This window comes from Papilio machaon, chromosome 10 (assembly GCF_912999745.1).
Source record: "Papilio machaon chromosome 10, ilPapMach1.1, whole genome shotgun sequence".
Lineage (NCBI taxonomy): Eukaryota > Metazoa > Arthropoda > Insecta > Lepidoptera > Papilionidae > Papilio > Papilio machaon.
In genome coordinates, this window is record NC_059995.1 from 4,753,123 (window position 1) to 4,772,353 (window position 19,231).

General features: G+C 36.1%; 2 protein-coding genes across 2 annotated transcripts; one reads left to right on the top strand and one right to left on the bottom strand.

Annotated features, from left to right (window-relative positions):
* Positions 1-66: 66 nt before the first annotated feature.
* LOC106718094 (26S proteasome non-ATPase regulatory subunit 12) lies at positions 67-3,179 on the bottom strand. The gene is made up of 9 exons (XM_014512097.2): positions 3,039-3,179; positions 2,905-2,953; positions 2,345-2,461; positions 2,136-2,248; positions 1,673-2,051; positions 1,299-1,522; positions 961-1,117; positions 430-593; positions 67-224 (listed from the first exon to the last, which is right to left on the bottom strand). The coding sequence occupies exons 2-9, from the start codon at positions 2,938-2,940 to the stop codon at positions 86-88; spliced, it is 1,329 nt and encodes a 442-aa protein (XP_014367583.2). The 5' UTR covers positions 2,941-2,953; positions 3,039-3,179; the 3' UTR covers positions 67-85.
* A 274-nt stretch (positions 3,180-3,453) lies between these two features.
* On the top strand, positions 3,454-17,855 carry LOC106718217 (meiosis regulator and mRNA stability factor 1). The gene is made up of 17 exons (XM_045679702.1): positions 3,454-3,869; positions 4,009-4,169; positions 4,454-4,597; positions 5,518-5,678; positions 5,858-5,975; positions 6,481-6,665; positions 12,424-12,606; positions 12,845-12,969; positions 13,689-13,864; positions 13,947-14,530; positions 14,695-14,876; positions 15,033-15,180; positions 15,378-15,483; positions 15,608-16,637; positions 16,786-16,973; positions 17,136-17,235; positions 17,331-17,855. The coding sequence occupies exons 1-17, from the start codon at positions 3,731-3,733 to the stop codon at positions 17,366-17,368; spliced, it is 3,768 nt and encodes a 1,255-aa protein (XP_045535658.1). The 5' UTR covers positions 3,454-3,730; the 3' UTR covers positions 17,369-17,855.
* Positions 17,856-19,231: the final 1,376 nt, after the last annotated feature.

The following is a 19,231-nucleotide window of genomic DNA, read 5'->3' on the forward strand; positions in this document are numbered from 1 at the left end:
ATAAAATAAGTACAAATAATTAAGTAATCATTTATTAATAAATTTATTACATAGTATATAATTTTAGAAGATAAATATAGTTAGTTCACTCGGCGGCGGCTAGCAGATGCTTGTGTACGCATTCCTCCTTGTTAATGAGATGTGTGGTTTTGTTAACTAGCTGCATAAGAGTGTTCAGGTTGTGCGACCACTCGTTCAGACGGTCCGATGAGTCCATATTCAAACTATAACAAATTATATTTAAAAAAAATGTAACCCTTTAAGAACTCTTCTCTCAGCTCTCTCTTGCTTTAATAACTCTAGTCTTAAACTACAAGGTCGAGAAGTTATTTATGAAGAAGGATTACATGAACGAAAATGTACTGAGACTCTTGATAGAAAGACTTGAAAAAGAGAAACAAAATGTTTTGACAAATGGGGAAATAATACCTGAAGTGTACGACTCCAGCTGGGCGATCGATCTTGGCCTTCACGACGGCGGTGACGACGAGCTGGCTGAGCGCCTCCTCGGTCTCAGTCGCGCCCAGCCCCAGCAGCTCGCTCATGCGCTGCAGCGAGATGCGTGTGTAGTACATCGACATTATGCGGATGTTCTGCAACAACATAAAAACACATACAAACATCACATACAACAATAATTAAACATATACAGTCGAACCTGGATACCCGAGAGTCAAAGAGACTGCGATATTTTTTTCGCTTGTAGAGGTTTCTCACTAATCAGGGTTTCTCACTTATGGAGGTCATCTATACATGCACTTAATACACACTTACAACTTTGGTTTACTTGTAAAAAACTAGAATTTTATACTAGTTTTTTAATTATTAACAATAATATGTCACACTACTCCACAAAATCAGTTAAACTGTTTAGGTTAATGATAAATAGGAACCGAAGTACACTATTTCAAAAACGTGTTTTCCATACAGTGTCATGATGTCACAGAGTTGTATACTCACATGTTCAACAACTCTGTTCTTGAGATCGTTCCAGCGCTCCTGGCCCTTCTCCTCGGAGGCATTAAAGTATGGCGTCTTGCGCAGCATTTTCTCATAAGTGGAACAGAGAGTGTTCCATCTTATTATCTCTGGATTGATGAACAACCCCAACAATTGCCTGGAAAAGGTGATAATGTACAAAAACAATAATTGCAATATTAACAGAAGCTCTTCATACAATTCTAGTGTTTGGGTGAAATGTTGCTATATATATTTTTTTTATTATTTGAAAGATTTTTTTAAACACAAAGCAGAATTCATAATTACTTCTAATAATTAAAGTGCCATAGCAATCATACTTATATTCAGGTAGTTTGTCCAAGTCTTTATCTTCGTTAACTCTGTGGGTAAGGTCGGCCTGTTCATTGTCATATGGAGCCAGTATCAGGAAGACCACACTCCCAATGAGAGATTCGGAGCCGCCAGTAGCACCTAGTGCACGGAAATGTCTGCACACGGACAGGTACTGTCCATTCTGTTGGTCCACCGCTATCATTATACGATAGAATTTCTCTTTCAACTCCTGTAAATAAAACATCCTACTATACTAAATACTTACTACTTAAAACTGAAAAAAAAAACTTACTAAGTAAAGCTATGTGCAATTGCAGACGAAATGCTGCTAATACACATACATTTTTAATTTTTGCATTTTTAAAGTTAATAAGATTACCTGAGTGTCATCCTCTTCAAAGAATTTAGTATTAATTTTCTTTGATATGATCTGGGTACGAATGTAATCTTTAATTGCAAGGCATAGCCTCATTTGTTCCAATATCAATTCTACTTTCTCACGTTTATCCATAGATCCGTATGTCTCAACTTGTAGTTCTTGTATTATCTTTGCAGCTTCTGCTACATCACCTTCTTCTTCTCTTATTTTTGCTAAAATGTTGGTAAGTCTTGCCCTTTCTACTTCTACGTAAATCTTACCCTCCGTTATTGACCTCAGGGTTTCAATTAACTTGATTTTAGTTTCTTTATCTGGAGTCTTGTTTACATAAGTGTAGCATTCTTGTACCATTTTTACCACTGCCTGCTTAAGTTGTGACCTGATAAAAAAGAACAAAAATCATAAAACAAGAGTGGGTAAAGTAAAAGTGCAGTATACTGCAATAATACATAATAAAACATACCTTCTCTTTGACAGTAAAACAATGTGATCATTGAGTGCTGGCCAGTTCTTAGCCTCATACCAAATTTGAACAATGGCAACTAAAATTCTTGCTGTTGATGCCATGTCAGCACCCTAAAATATTATAAAAAAATGAATAAAGGATGACTTACTACTTATATAACCAAATGCATAAGTTAAATCTTAAAGTTGCCAATATGTAACACTCACTGTTCTAGTTTGTTTCTCCAATGCCAGAAGTTGATCAATTGCCTCTTGAACTCTGCCACTAGAAGCCCATGACTTCCACAGTGGGATCTTTTCATTGCAAGTGTCTTCATAGTCCACCTTGAAAAAATAGATTGATTTAAGTAGTGTTTTTGATTGTTTATCACAAATAATACTTTCTTTTTGGCAATTTTTTTAATGACATTTTATGATTCAGTACACAATTACTCCATTAGCTTAGTAAAAATAAGATATCAAAAGTACTGAAGTAAAATAACATAATTCTATGTTTTGATCTGCTTTTTTTAAACTGCTTGCTTCCATTTTGAATAATCATGCAAAAAATAAAATTAACAGTTTTATTTTTTAACCAATGATTATCAGAAATAATGTGATTTTTTACTATAAAATCATACAAAGCGAGGTGGCATCAAAGACATGTATTATAGTTGTAGTCACTTTGTAGTTTATTGACAATACTAATAAGGCTTTGCTAGAAAACGTGAAACGCACTTAAGATCCTTAGTGAAGTCTTAAAGACTTATAATTGTTTTGATACTTACTTCCATTTTAATGATTTTACCCGTATTTGTAGACATTTTTCAGGTTTAACTGTAACAGAAAGATAGGAATTACAAGAAATTTCTTCAGCTTTAAAACTTTATTAAGATCTAGGTATTACTGCTAGACTACGTACACTTTTCTTGATTAATTTAAAATAAAGAGTAATATAAATGTTTTTAGTTAGAAATATGTATTTGTTCTCAAAACCAAAGAATATAATAGACGGTAATGGAATTGCAAGCTCATCCACTTCTCTTCGACTTTGCTCTGACAGTGACAGATGACGACTATAGATAACTTATTAGTATTAATACATTTTAATATATTTTAATATGTCATAAAGTAATTATAACTTTGGTTATTATTACCCCATATTACAAAAATTTAATGAATTAATCCATTTGAGATTTAAAAATTGCATCCTTTATTTATAAAGTAAATAAATGAAACAAAAATTACCATTTGAAAGACTACCCTTACGTTTATTCACTGGCAACACTTCTCACCATAAACAAGCCCAAACCAATGTGTTTTTTCGACATCGACATTCGACACTTGATTGAAATCTGTTGAAAGTGGAAATGGCGTAGCGAAGTGTAGATTTGTTTTTACATTTTGTATTATTAATTATTTTACATATTAGACGCAAATCTTGTCAGATTTAAGAATTATATGTAGTGATTTAAGCTTTCATTTTAATTTTAAGTGTTTTACGTGTTCTCAATTAAAAATAAGCACGTAGCCCCATTTCGACTCTTGCTTTGTTCCGTATTCTACAAATTGGAATAAGATTTGTAGTCGTGGTTTATATTTGAATGTATTACAATGAGTTTGTCCACAAGTTTTCATAGTAACGGGATGAATAGCTTTAAAGAATCACGGAGTCAATCCGTTCAAGGACTGGCGAGTGTTAGTTCTAGTCTTCTTATGAAAATACCACTTCCTCCTCGATTATGGATAACAGGTGAGCTGTTTCCTGTGAAACATGTTTTTGTTTGGTTAAAGTTTTAAATTCAAGGGTAGGTTTTTAACAAATATATCAAACATTTACTTGTTACTTGTCATAATAGTCCTCAATAATTTAACATTTTATTTTATCTTAGACGTGGAAGATGAGTCTTCGGATGAAAACAGTACTGGTGCTAGAGATGAAGGTGTTGTTTTGGCTGAGAGAACAAGGGTGAGGTCGCGTTTTCGACACCACAAGCATCGTAGCACTTGTAATGTGCCCATTGGAATTTTTTGGGATATTGAAAATTGTCAGGTGGGCTATTCTTTACTTATGTCACCCAATATCCATGTACTTTAGTTTTAGAAATTAATATAACTACTACTACTCCTACTACTATTAAAAATGCCATGTGCTTTATCTCTTATAAACACTATAGTACTGTAATTTATTAGTAATAGTTTGGCATATGTTAAATTAATTTTGTACACTTTGTTATTAATTGTAGGGAAAAGTATGATAGGTTATTTTTGTTATAATTATTTAATTATCTTGTTATATTGAATATCTTGTTAGATTCTAAATATTCCTGTAAATAGGTTCCCCGAGGATGCTCAGCAATAGATGTGGTGGCAGCAATTCGAGCCAAATTTCTTCCAGGGAGGAGGGAAGCTGAATTTGTTGTTGTATGTGATGTGAGAAAAGAAGCTGCAAATAGATTACAAGAACTTAATGATTCTCAAGTAAGTAATACATTAAAAAAAAAACTCTTAAAACTACTAACTGTACTGTTTGCTGATTATAACACTTGCCTTGTGCAGACTTCACATACTAAGTCTACCTTTAGGGTCTCTTTTTGTGCCAACTAACAATTGAGTGAGGCAAGTTAGTGAATCATCATACTCTTACCATATAAGATCATATAGATTAGATAGGTTGGTAGTTAACTGTACATAGAAATACAAATCAATACTTTGAATTAATATGTGCAATTGTTTATTAAGCAATATCATGTAGGAAATATTATTCAAGTATATAGTTACCTAACATCTAGTGGTTTTCAAAAGATCAATTTACAATAAATATTCTAAATTTTTGTATATACTGATATACATAAGTCTTAGTAGAAACTCTATTGAAAATTATATAACTTTGTTATTTTATTTTTATTTTATTAGTCAAACAATAGTAAAAAATTATTAAATCATCATATCTATTGACTTGTGTGAAGTTAAACAGCAATTATTACTGCTTATCATTCATAACTAGCTCATTATAATATAAACCAATAGATAACAATGTTTTATTTACATTAAAGAAAATTGGGTTACTATTAATAAATATTAAACAAATTTATCTATTATTACTGCAGAAACAATCCCTTTATTGCTTAAGGTGTTTTTTTGTAATAATCATTATTTTGTATATCAATTTAACTATATTTTTGTTCAATTATTAATTTAAATCTTTTACAAATATTCAATGTATTTGTAACTGTGGGATGGGATTCCACTGAAGAAAGACTTGTACAAAAGTTGGTTGAAACTCAGATATATATTATGATACATCTCAATATATAAAACACAAGGAACAATAATATTTTTGTGGTATAGAAATTACCACATTTTTAACAGGATTAATGGTTAATCATATTTGTATCTAGGTAAACCTTATTCATGTGTGTGGCACACAAAAGAATGCGGCTGATGAGAAACTGAGGCAATGTATGAGAAGATTTGGTGAGCTGCATACAGCTCCAGCTGCATTGCTACTTATCTCGGGAGATATCAATTTTGCTTCAGACTTGTCAGATTTCCGTCACAGGTATGATGTCAGATCACATTTTGTACCTTTGAATTTGTGATAGCCTAATTGTTAAATGGAATCATATCCTAAAGCTTGGTTGGAATTACAAGAAATATTACGAATAGTAAATTGCAAATAATCTGCTAGAAATAATTTAAAAAAAATACATTTTTTAAGTATATGTATTTGTTAATCAGGAAAAATATGGAAGTGATATTGGTGCACAAACAGAACACATCTTCTGCGTTAATTACATGCGCTTCATCTCATTATTGTTACAATGAACTTACTGCACAGCTGCCAAGAAACCCAAAGGTACAACAATATATATTAAAAGCGTCCATCCACAGTCCGTCTGAATATATAAAGCATGCTACAATAATTTCTTGCATTAGGATAATCTTAATTTATATTTCACCATGTATTTGTCACTGTGATTTTCTGCAGAAACACTCATTTAATATTGTCATCTCTCATTTTGCAATCACAATATGCTTTTGTATGAGTGTCGACAGGTAAACTCACACATATAATTTTACTTTGAAAACCTCATACATTATCAGCTAACAAAGATACCATGGTGGTAATAGTAGCAAATACTGATGCTTTGATTTAGAACTAGCTATCTGCCGCGACTCCGTCCGCTCGATATTAGAAAAAAACTTCATTTGTAGGCTATGTGTTCTTCCATTATTACACTGCTCTACATCTATGCTAAATTTCATCAAGATCCGTTTAATTGTTCTGGAGATACCTTCAAACAAACATTCATCCAAACATTCGCATTTATAATAATAGTAAGATTTGCTTCATCATTTAGGTAAGTCAAACAGAGGAAGAGGAGCCAACTTGTGAGATGGAGGTTTCCAATCTTCCCATCAACCAGCCACCCGAGAGAGTTTCTCGGCGGCTGCGCAGGTTGGCGGATAACTGCGGAGGGAAAGTGTTACGAGTCACCGCACCTACTGCTATGCTTAGGTTCCCTACACCTGACCATGCTTCCAGGTAAGGATTTTCATTGAATATTAATTGATAATGCTGGAGTACGTCCAAAAATATGACATTTTAATGAGGTGCTTTAAAACTTAACTTTCTAATATTTGACATGCCCTGACCTTAAGTTAAACTTTTTTAAGAACTATGTCTTCTACTAGTGAAAAACTTGCGTAAATCTTTCCAGAACTCTTTGTTTTTATCACATTTAGATGTGGCAAGACTATTTTTTAATAGGTTGTGATTCCTTACAACTGTCCAAAGAAATTATTTACATCGCAATGCATAATGGCTTACTAATGCTGGCTTATTATCAAATTGTGTTAAATTTTATAGCATTTTCATTTTTAATATCAATTTTCAATTCTTAACAAGACCATATGAAAATTTGGAAAGAATAATTTCATTTTAAACTTCATATTTTGAGTAATCTTGACATTTTGATATAATACTAGCTGTCGCCCGCGACTCCGTCCGCGCGCAGTTAAAAAAAGGTGGGGGGGGGTATGAAAAATAGATGTTGGCCGATTCTCAGACCTACTGAATATGCTCACAAAATTTCATGAGAATCGGTCAAGCCGTTTCGGAGGAGTACGGGAACGAAAACTGTGACACGAGAATTTTATATATTAGATTCCTTTATGCAATTGAATCTATTTATCTGTGGTGTTAGCAGTACTATGTAGACTCAGAGTGCTTTATGGCTATGCAAGAAGTTATCAAAGGCATACATAATGACTTGTTTCCTACAAACAAGACACGACTGAACATCATACAAGTAAAGTGAAAGTTGTTTGTTACATAATGTTGTTGGTCTTTAGGCTGTGACTATAGTTTCTACTCCTTTAGTTAAGAAATTATTTACAGGATCCTAAGAATTTTTTATATGTATTTAAGAACGAAATTACTTTTAATTATCATGTTCGAGTTATTAATATAGTTTTTTGTTGAAATATAAAATAAGTTGTTTAGTTTTTAATAAAAATATAACTACAAAAAGTTACCAAAAATTTGTGTGTTATAAGGATGTGTTATCACTAAAATATTGGGCCTCTTACTATCAATCGTAAAGTTAATGGTGTAGCCATTTATATATATTTTTATTGATACAGTCATGATGTACTATTGCTTTATTTAGCTGTCTCTCAATATATCATTGAGACATTATACCCATGGTACATTAATGACAAACAGTTGTTGAGAACTAAGACAACATATAAATAGACTAGATTACATTTCAATTATTATTAGACCTTGATGAATATACTATAATAATATTTATGACTTGTAGATAATGGCTTAATAAAAAAAATTTGTTTGTATCCTATGTAGTAAATAATTTTACTAATATTATAAATGCGAATGTTTAGATGGATGGATGTTTGTTTGAAGATATCTCACGAACGGTAGAACGGACCTTGAAGAAATTTGGCATTGAAGGCTACTTGTTAAGTTTTTTTTTAATCCCGCGCGGACAGAGTCGCGGGCGACAGCTAGTCAAATATAATAACGAAGAAAATTATTATACATATATAGATTTTAGGAGGGTAGATTTGATAATGTAAAAGTCGTTGATCTTTTTTACAACGTCAGCGGAAATCTGCGATAGATAGGGTTGCTACAAATATCAAACGACGATGATGTAAAACACTCATTATGATATTAACAATTTATTATTTTAATATCCTAGCTAATTTTTTTTTAGCTTCCCTTTATTCCTAATTAAATAATTTTAAATTTATAATAAACTATATTATTATTTTCAAAAAACAACGGAAACAAACTTAAACGATTCAATTATTTTCATCTGTGCAAAGTTTAATACTACCCTCAAATTTCTATAATCTTGCCATTCTTTCGTCTCGTACGATATAAATCGGCCATTTCCGCCGCCAGCAACAACCACTAACACAAGACGCGCGTATATTTATTAAAAAGTGTTGTGTAAAAGAGATATTTTAATAATTTATTGCATAGTATATAAAATTATTGATATATTCATGATAAGTACAGTGATATTTATATAAAATGCTGCTATCAGGGTGAGTGTTTGAATAAATGTCACGAATAAAGAAGCCATTTTATTTTTTGAAGTCACGTAGTCACTCAAAAGACTATATGACTGGTATTTTCTCGTTATATTTGTAATATATGTATATTCTGAAGATTCCATGATTAAGTTATACTGTGAAAAGAGTATTTGGATATTATATGAAGGAAAAGCCGTTAGCTTAATGAGGACGATTAAACGACCTTTAAATCATAGTTCCGTTAAAGTTTCTTTAATGCACACACCAGTTTAAAATGCGCTTGAATTATGTTATATTTTTATTTAAAATCAGTATTTTTTTTTTAAATAAGTCCATTCACATAAGAAGTTTTATTTGTCATGTTGAATTGACGATAATCGATAAGATTTAATTTTTAATGGTCGTTACTTTAAAAAAAAATCGTTAAAACCTTACGTACTCTATTGTGTGTTTATGCATTTTTATGCATCGATTACACATATTTTAAAAGTATTTTTTAGAAATCGAATTGCGTGAAAAACGTTCCGTCTACGCAAATGATAACTTTTTTAGTTTTGCTGAGTTAGATATTTAGGCCTAATTTGATGAAGTTGAAACATTGGCCTGTGAAAGGCAGACCTGCATCGGTGCTTAACTCCTAACGTCATATCGTTGTACTGGTATAAAAACGGCTATACTAGAATTTTTTTATATGTAAGAAATTCCTACAATTAATGCGTTTTCAAACGGTTTTTCATTTATGTTTGACGATGACAATGTTTGATTCATCTTGCAGTTGACAAAGTAGGCCAGGTGGTAAGTAACCGCTTTACTATTCAAATATATTGGAGAGGACAGATAACAAATTTTAAATTGTAATGCGTTACAGCTACTTCATACATAAAACAAAGCAATTGTTATTCAGATGAAGAGATCGCGGTCGGAATAATGTTTGTATGCTATAAAGTTTGTAATCGTGTACCTTCGGAAACACTTACTCCAGTTAGGAGTCGTTAAATGATCACGTTTCAACAAAATTTAACCCCCAACCTCCTCTAGTAATATGTGGCAGTATCTAAGTTCACGTGTTTTTTTGTGGTACAAAGTATAATAATATTACTATTACTTAATTTTCATGATATTTTAAATTTACGTCATCACAGAGAAAATAATTACACCCCCTCCCTCATCCTGATGTTTCGTTTTTTTATGCATTAAAATTATCATTTGCTTGAAATTAATATTAGCTTAAAAACCAAAATAAACAATAAATAATTTATTTTGAAAACCAGCTGTTCCCGTGCGGTTCATCCGCATGAAATTCCATTCATTTTTGTCACGGTAAAACTGTTTTATTGTTTACATTCCGTAAAACTTTCAATTGCAAATGTTAATATTCAAATGATCAAATTACAACGAAGGCCGTCGCCATTGGCTAAGAATTGTCGTTACCATGGCAACCATCTATCATTGCTGCTATTGGTCTGCTATTTTGGACACTTTCTCGCACATTTTTTTCAATTTACTCAGCCCTAATGGCGTGAAAATATATAGCCTAAAGCGTGTTGTAAATAACAGGCTTTTTTATTACAAAAATAATTAATCAAAAATATACCGTCATTGTTATGATTTCGCGAGACAACGAAGTGTGTGTTTACGCTTTATTATATTAGTATAGATAATTATTAATAGGCACTTAGGTAATTTATGTGATGCATTATTACGAATAAACAAATTTTATCATCATCATCATCAGCTCACTATACGTCCCCACCGAGGGGTTCGGAGCCTACCCCAAGCTAGGGGTGACTAGGCCATAGTCAACCACGCTGGCCAAGTGCGGGTTGGTCGACTTCACACATATCATTGAATTTCTTCTCAGATATGTGCAGGTTGCATCACGATGTTTTCCTTCACCGTAACAACGTCGGATAGATGTACATATGTAAATCGATAAATCGAAAAAACACATTGGTACATGGCGGGATTTGAACCCAGGACCTGCAGATTGCAAGTCAAGTGCTTAACAAATTTTATGATAACATAAATTGTTAAATGGTTTTCCTACTAAATATAAATTTTCCTTACTTAAAATACTTGAATGTTCATATTTTTATTACTGTTCTAAAATACAACTATAACTATAATAGTAAATATTGAGGAATCGCAAAGGATGGCTTTGCGATTCCTCAATATTTACTTTATAATATTTATCACAATACTAAAGAAATTAATACACGAATCAAAACAAAGATGTACAGACCAAAATAAACAAGGCCTTTAATCAGTGTTACATTACCTAACCATTCTGTTGTCACTGTATTTATAACACGTGAATAAATAAACTGTATTGTGCTACGCAGTATGTTAATACAAGATTCGATCGACGTCAAACTCTCACAAATATGTTTACTTTGAAACTTGATGTTGATTTCGCCCAACTCAAGAGATTTTTGGGTATAGCCAACTAAAGAATAGTTCTTATTAACAATAAATATTAAGGCTAGTTTTGTCATTTAAGAGCAATATACTAACGATAAGTGACTTATATAAACGCAACATGTACTTATAAAACATTCGATAAAGTTGATATCGCAATGCTATTGTGCACTCGTAATACGATAAGTTCTCGTATATAATACATACTTTTGTATACATGAGACCTGAGACCGATGACGTCATTAAGACATGGACTTTTATGTACACTGCATAACAATGCAATAAAGTCTATACCGTTAAATAAGCAAACTAGTGAAAATAATATGCCACATTCACTATCTATTAAAAGGCATAGTCAGAAAGATGATTTGTGAAAAATAATTATAGATAACTGATAAAAATATTTTTGTTTTGATACACAAATGTTTTAAAGATTTCAATTTTATTTTTATGTAACGAATAAACTCAAAAACTATTGAACCGATTTCAATTTTTTTTTTGTCATTAGAAAGAAAGCTAATTATCACTGTGTAATATAGGCTACGTTTAAAACTTTTTTTGTAAGTTCCGTGCGGAAGTCGCGGACAAAAGCAAGTGGTTTATAAAGTTATTTGGTTAAGTTCATTTAAGTTCAAGTAGAAGATTTACTATTACTTAAAAGTATAAAAGTGATCTAATACAGATATTATATCTTTACCAATTAGAAGTAAGAAAGAAATAACTTTTTTATTATGTTGCAGTTTGTCATTTTAGTATAAAGATATCCACTCTTATTTACGATGCACGGTATTATACGTAATTTACAATTCATTGGCTCTTGGAATGAACTATAAAAAGTCGTATTAAAAACGTTAGTACCATTTTATAAATACCAATTAGTTGAGTAACTAGTAATAAGTACATTGGTTTAATGTGTTATATTTAATTGTTTATTAACATATTTATCTTGTAAGATTTTTTAAAAGATATGACATATTGACATTTTTTTTATTAAATTTCTTCTTCTGATTGCCACATATATTAGTAACATTACAATATAATCAAGATGTTATCTTTACAGTAACGTTTTTCTAAGATCCAAAACCTAAAATTTTCTTATGAAACACATGAGCGGAAATCTATGTATGTTAGAAAAGAGATTGATTTAACACGGCGATTAAATTTTTTTTGCGATTTATGACCAGCTGCACGTTGCGCAGATCGCCCTCTTGCATACATTTACATCTCGCTATACCTAAAATTGTGTTCGGTTCAGCTACTCGTACGATGTTCCGAGCAGCCAAGATGTTAACTTAATACCTAATATGATTGTATTATGTTAGGGCGTTGAAGCGTATGGAAGGCGAGGACGTGTTCGGGCGCAAGATAAGCACGCGGTTCGCGCGCGGCGCTCTGCAGGCCACATACTCCAGCGACGAGGGCTACAGCACCGCGCCGCCCGCACCCCCCGCGCCCCCCGCGCTGCCGCACCACACGCCCGTACTGCCCCCGCCCGCGCACGATATGCATCAGGTAACTTATTTATACAAATTAAATTTGTTTTACACACTTTTGTCTCACAATTTTTCTTATTTATTGTTCCAAAACTTTAAAAATCATTCAATCTGACCTTAAAGATTGTAAGGAGATATTTAGAAAGCAAAATTATGTTTGATAAAAAGGCACAGTGGGGCTATTTTCTTCTTAGGTGATGATCTACTAATATCTGGGTATATTTCAGATGTCTATCGGAGCGGAAGGCGGCCGTGCGGCGTGCGGAGACTGGGCACTGGCGCTGCAGCAGCTGCCGGCGCCCACGCCGCCGCCGCTCGACTTCTGCCCGCCGCCCGCGCCCGCGCCCAAACCCAGGAAGATAAGGGGCACTCATGGTACAATATAACTTTTATTAACATCATTGTATACTTATTTTAATACAAATAAAACACAGTATTTAAACTAAAAATTTAAGTTTATTTTGCATTAACATTTGTAGAATACTAGTTAGATTAAACAAAGCACTGTTAAGTATTTTGTAATTCATAACTCGCCTTAGTATTTTAAATTGCTACGGGTGTTACAGTTATGATCATGTAGTTGTTAAATGCCACAAATGCATAACCTACCATCATAATTGTTGCGCATTTATTAGCAGTGTTCATATTAACATTGCTTTCGTAATGTTTATGTTTAACAAATGCTTACATTGCATTTGCTCGAGTTTGTTTTGCCAACTGGATAGATTCGTAGAATTGTCTCATGTAGCTTGACTCATATTTCATGTTTCTTAAAGGTTGTTCACTTTGTAATTAAATTATGTTCTAAATTGTTTCCGACGATTTTGTTATTTAAGTTTCTTATAGAAGAAAGATATAAAAATGAGTTGTATCTGGTTACAGTTTCATACCAATGTTTGTTTAATGCAGTATCTACTATTATTACTATTGCCATATCTTCGATACGAATGACCTTTGATTCCCCTAACATTAGTTGTTGCCAAATTTTGTGCACAAAAGGAAGGAGGGCTAGACAAATCGTTGATATCGTTTATGCTACTGTGGTGTGTCACGGTATAATGACAAAAAAGTCCTAAAATCAATGCCACTTTTAGGTTCAGTCAGCCTAGACCGGTCTGGTTGTTCATCTAGCAACAGCGGTGATGAAAGTCGAGTGCGCGCGCCCTCGCCCTGGAACTCGTCCAGTGTGAGCGAGCACAGCGACCCCGAGCCCGACACCGCGGAACTCACTGTATCCAACCTGCCGCCTTACGAGCCCAATATGCTGCAGGTATACACACACACACTCACACTCACATAGACACTCAGATATACAGTTGTTTACCGTGGCCAGTTAACTATGTTTGTGTCAGGAGGCGCTGAGGAAGCTGTTCAGTCAGTACGTGCCGGTGGTGCGCGTGTCGGTGTGGACGTCCGGCGAGGGGCCGCTCGCCTCGGTCGTGTTCAGGTCGGAGTGGGACGCGCGGCTGGCTATAGCGCGCGTGCACAAGCGCCGCCTCGACAGCGTGTGGGCGGGCCGACGTCTCGAGCTCGCCCTCGGCACGCCCTCGCCCGCCCCCAACCTGGATGTGCTGCGCGCCCGGCTGCGCGCCATCCTGCTCGAGCAGCAGAACTACTGCATGCCACTGCTGCGTCTGCGCGACGCCTACGCCAGCAGACATTGCTGCTCCATCACCACATCCGACATACTCAAAGTGAAAGACACGGTGCTGGTGCACGAGACGTGCGGTCGTATGGTTCAGCTCGTCGATTTGTCGCCGGTGTCCAAGCTGGAAATCGAGGAGGCGCCCTGGAAGTGCCACAAGCACTCGGTGCTGAGCACCGGACACGACGACGGCCGGAGGATACTGCAGCCCGTGTTCATAGAGCTGCCAGTGCTCGCCAGGAACATTCACATTCTGCTGGAGAGTCACGGCGGCATACTGCCGTTGTTGAGGTAACTTGTTTGTTGGTCATAATCTGTAACTTATTGTACTAAATTGGTGGATGCACTTAAAACTTTGAATGGAGAGAATAGATCGTGTTAGTTGGAATCAGTAATACATGTGGAGTATAATATTAACGACGTGAATTCTGATCTAAGTTTTTTCCGACGTTTAGTTTGGTGGAGTGCTACGAGGCGATGTTCCCGGCGCTGGTGTGCGAGCCGCGCGCGGGCGTGGCCCTGGAGCTGCTGCTGCTTAGCATACCCGGCGTCGAACTTAAGGAGACTCCCTCCCGCCACCTGGCCTGGGCCGCGGCCACCGCACGCGCCGACACGCCGCCCTCTGTCTGCAACAGAAGTAAGTGTAAACTCATTAGTTGAATCGACTTGATTTTTTGTAATTCTCACATTATTCTGCATACCAATACAATTCCGAACACTTTTTTACTGAATATACTTTTCGGATCGAAACGAGATGATGAATTTGAATGTAATGTAAGTACATGATGGCCAGGTGACACGTCTCGCGGCAGTGTGGGCAGCTTGGGTGAGCGGGGCGGTGCGCGCACGGCGCCCGCGCTTGAGCCTACTCTCTCGCTGTTCGAACGAGACCTCGTCGACTTGCTGCGCACCGCGCCACGCTGCACTATTCCCTTCAGCAAGTTAGTCATACATCTATTTCTTGTTACTTTATATTTTTCTATGAGTACCAAAAGAGAAAAAAAACCTTCACAAAAACAAAATTCCAGGTAAATTAGGTACGTTTACAACTTTTATTAAGGATACATGGACCTTAGTCTTTATATTCTTAAGTTGTAATTGACTATGAAATATTTAATGTTTAAACCAATGTTGTCAGGTTGATCCCGTCTTACCACCATCACTTCGGTAGGCAATGTCGCGTCGCAGATTACGGCTTCACAAAGCTGCCGGAACTACTAGCCTCCCTCAGTAACACCATTGTGGTTCGTAATAGTTTTTGTACAAAGCCCTATTTTGCTCTTACTTTGCTAGTACTCCCAAAACTTATTAGATTCTCAGTATTTACAGAATTTGTCCGTTTTAAGTACGCAATAAAATGATTATCAGGTGCTGGGCACGGGGTCTTATCGCGAGATCACATTGTCGGCTGCGGCGCAGAGTCGTCGCTGGACCTCCGACCTCGTGAAGATGCTGAAGGCCAATCCGGTGCGCTCGATCTTCCCGCACGAGATCCCGCAGCTGTACCACAACACGTTCGGCCGGCAGTTCTCGCCCGTCGACTACGGCGTGTGCACGATCGGCGAGCTGCTGCAGCGCACGGCGCCGGGCGCCACGGTCGCGCTGTCCGACGGGAGCGTGGCGCTGCCGAGACGTGCGCCCACACCTGCCGAGCGCGCGCACTCTTCACAGTTCGCGCTCGAAGCTGCCGAGCTGCTCTGCTACACACCAAACCTGCGCATGGAGTTCACGCGCTTCGTGCCCGCCTACCACGCGCACTACGGCCGGCAGCTGCGCGTCGCCCACTACGGCTGCGTCAAGCTCGCCGAGCTCCTCGACATGATCGCCGATACCGTCGTCGTGTGGTGCGAACCCAACGGCGAGAAGATGGTCCGCCTGGCGGCGGGTGCGGCGCGCGGTATCATGGCGCAAAGGTTCGCGGCGCTGCTGCCCGCGCCCTTCGCCGAGTTGCCGGCGCTGTACGCGGCAAGATTCGGGGCACCGCCCGCGCCCGATGTGCTCGACGTGAGCACGCTGCAGGAGTTGGTGCTGGCCGCCGGAGGCTACATCGAGCGCGGCATGGCCTACATCACGGTGGGAGACGCGGCGCGCTTGCCGAACTGCGCGCTCACCGCGTGCGCCGTGCTCTCCGCCGATATGAGCGTGGCGCGCGGCTCCACCCTCGAGTACTTTGTGAGCGCGTTCCGGCGGCTGCGCGGAGCCGAGCCCGACCTCAAGGAGCTGGAGTCTTACGGCGTCGTCGAGACCTCGGAACGATACGTGCGGCTGACGGCCGCGTGGCGCACCGTGTGGCGTCTGGCACAGATCCTCGCCGACCAGCCGGCTCCCCTGCCCACCCAAGATGTCGTTAATCGATACATGAAACGCTACGAGCTCTCGCCGCTATCATCTGACTTGGGTAAGGAATTTTGTATTTATGGGAATATGTTTTGCTTTTATATTTTTCTTACTGATACACATATCAGTAAATAAATTATACCTAAAATATATCGAGAATCACAATACTCGAAATATTTTTATTTGTAAAATAATAATTTGTTGTGTAGGTGTGAAGCAGGTGCAGGCGCAGGTGTCGGAGGTGCTGCAGCAGTGCGGGCCGGTGTTCTCGCGCGTGCAGTCGGCGAGCGCGGCAGACACGCTGTGGACGCTGGCGGCGGGCGTGGCGCTGCCCCCACCGCTGCGCCCCGCAAGACACGAGGATTACTCCGTGCACGACACTCCGCCAGGACAAAAGGTACATTGCTCATCATATCTCTGCCACATAAAGGCTGGCAACACTTCTGCAACTCGTAAGTTCCATTATCTATGGTAAAGACATCTCACGTGATTCACTTGCCAGTTAATCTTCCATAAACATGTTTAGAGATTCATCATGATAACCTTTTGATTTTTTCAGGGATCTCGTGTGTTTGAATCGCCAAAGACCAACATCTGGTGTTCCCCACCAGCGAGCGCTTTGCCCAATCCTACGGCATTGCTCAGCCAAGAGAATAAACGTGAGATATTATTTTTTTACTTAACTAATTAACACTCACATATAACAAAATATAAGTCGATAATGCTTATATAAAAGTTAAAATTTTGTTAACAGGTCGCACACGGCTGGCGGCGCAGTTCGATGCAGCATAATATCATTCCAAATTTATTGTTAAAATGCATTCCTCTACAACAAGATGTATACGTGAAATAGCACATACTTCAGATAATGTCTGAATGAGATGATAGAATGTATCCAAGGTTTGCAACGAATTTTATCAACAAGACAAATACCAAGTGTCCTAAGAAATGTGATGTCTATAACAATAATGTTTTAGATCGTGTATATTTTTGTGTGTTTATTTAGGTTAAGGGAAATATTTGCGTTCGTAAAATGTTATCAAGTGCTGCATACAAAATAGAATTCGAGTTATACAGGCTTTATGAATGGCAATTAGTCGAGAAAGTATTTATTATTAAGATATTTTCCTCTGTACGATCATTTGTCGTTCTTATGTTCACAAACTAATTACGTTATAATATTATTTATAGTGTCTGCAGAATACATTCTGTTCAGTTTAGCGTGAGGTTCTTTGTAAATAAGTCTTCCTTCATACTTAGCTCTCCTTTTTAGATCTTCGGGACATAAAATTATTTCTACTATTGAAATTTAAATGTGTATAAAATATTTAAAATACTTAAAAATTAGATAATAAATTTTTCGGCCAAGTACAAATTTTTGAATGTAGTTTAAATAATCTTATGAAATGTTATCTAGTTGAATTGAAAAAAAAATTAAATGTAGCAATTGATCTAAAATAAATTTAATGAAAGATATCTCGGGCTAAAATGGACAGTCTATATATACTATTAGTTTTGTTCATATTTATTTTTTGGTTATTGTAATTTGTATATTATTTATGACACTATATGTGATGAATTTTAGTTATATAATCACTTTATTTTTGTTTTTTAACTTTTGACAAATATTTATATTTTTAAGGCTTTAATTATTGTATACCGCAGTGACTGAAACAAATATATCATAAGATACCAACATAATAGTTTATAAAGTTATCCAGTATATAATTATTTTATGTATGTAAGCTGTTTGACTGGTTAGATAACATCATAATGAGTACAGTGAATTGTTTATATATGTTTAAATGTATGTTAGCATTTACATATCATTTGTATGTGGTAGGCCAGAATAATGTTCGAGGCCGTTGGGATGTGTTATGTGATATAAGAGCGCTTATAACATTTTTCGAATGTCCATATAAAGTACAATAATCATATGAAAATGTTGATTTTTGTGAAAAGAATTTTATCCTTTGATATATGATCTCAATTGATTCTATATTATGTTTATTTAGATTCGGCCTTTATATGTATTTAGTTGTGAATAACTCTAGTGTGGTTGTATGTGCATTTAATGAAACTAATTCTTCTAATGTGTGCAAATAATTATCAGTCGAATTTACGTACTTTTAGATAACGTTTACATTCTTTAAATGTTTATAGCAATTTATTTGTATGGGAAACTTGAATGTAAATGTGTTTCTAAAGTTTCGTCCACTTCAAGTTACGTGCAGGAAATATCAAGCCAATGTTATAGAAATCAGTAAGGTAGTAAATTGCAATGTACAAAGTTAACACATATGTAAGTCTGAACTGATCATATTAGTTACATGATTTACATAATCTAGAAATTTGTCATTGAAGTTGCTTATATTTTTATAGCAAATAATGGATAAAATGTAATATTTTGTACAATGCAATTTGCATTCAATTCAATACAACTCAAGAGTCAATTATAGATGTTCAAAGATTTTTTTTTAATATATATTATAATAATAGTATTAAGTTATTTTGTTATAAGTTCAAGAGTTTGCCGCCTAAAGTGCAATGGTTGTAATGTTCCACATCGAAAAATATCGTCGTCCATGTTGATTTGAGGTGTTGAGAAACTATTGTGTGTGTGTTTGTATTGGTTCACTTAGGAATATTATCAGT

Excerpts from the sequence above, each read along its gene's own strand:
- LOC106718094 (XM_014512097.2), bottom strand. The coding sequence starts at position 2,940 with ATGTCTACAAATACGGGTAAAATCATTAAAATGGAA. Across the intron at positions 1,118-1,298 it reads GACAAACTACCTGAATATAA|GCAATTGTTGGGGTTGTTCA; the intron begins GTATGATTGCTA and ends CACCTTTTCCAG. Across the intron at positions 225-429 it reads GCTGGAGTCGTACACTTCAG|TTTGAATATGGACTCATCGG; the intron begins GTATTATTTCCC and ends AATTTGTTATAG.
- LOC106718217 (XM_045679702.1), top strand. The coding sequence starts at position 3,731 with ATGAGTTTGTCCACAAGTTTTCATAGTAACGGGATGAATAGCTTTAAA. Across the intron at positions 4,598-5,517 it reads AAGAACTTAATGATTCTCAA|GTAAACCTTATTCATGTGTG; the intron begins GTAAGTAATACA and ends ATTTGTATCTAG. Across the intron at positions 12,607-12,844 it reads CCCCCGCCCGCGCACGATAT|CCGTGCGGCGTGCGGAGACT; the intron begins GCATCAGGTAAC and ends AGCGGAAGGCGG.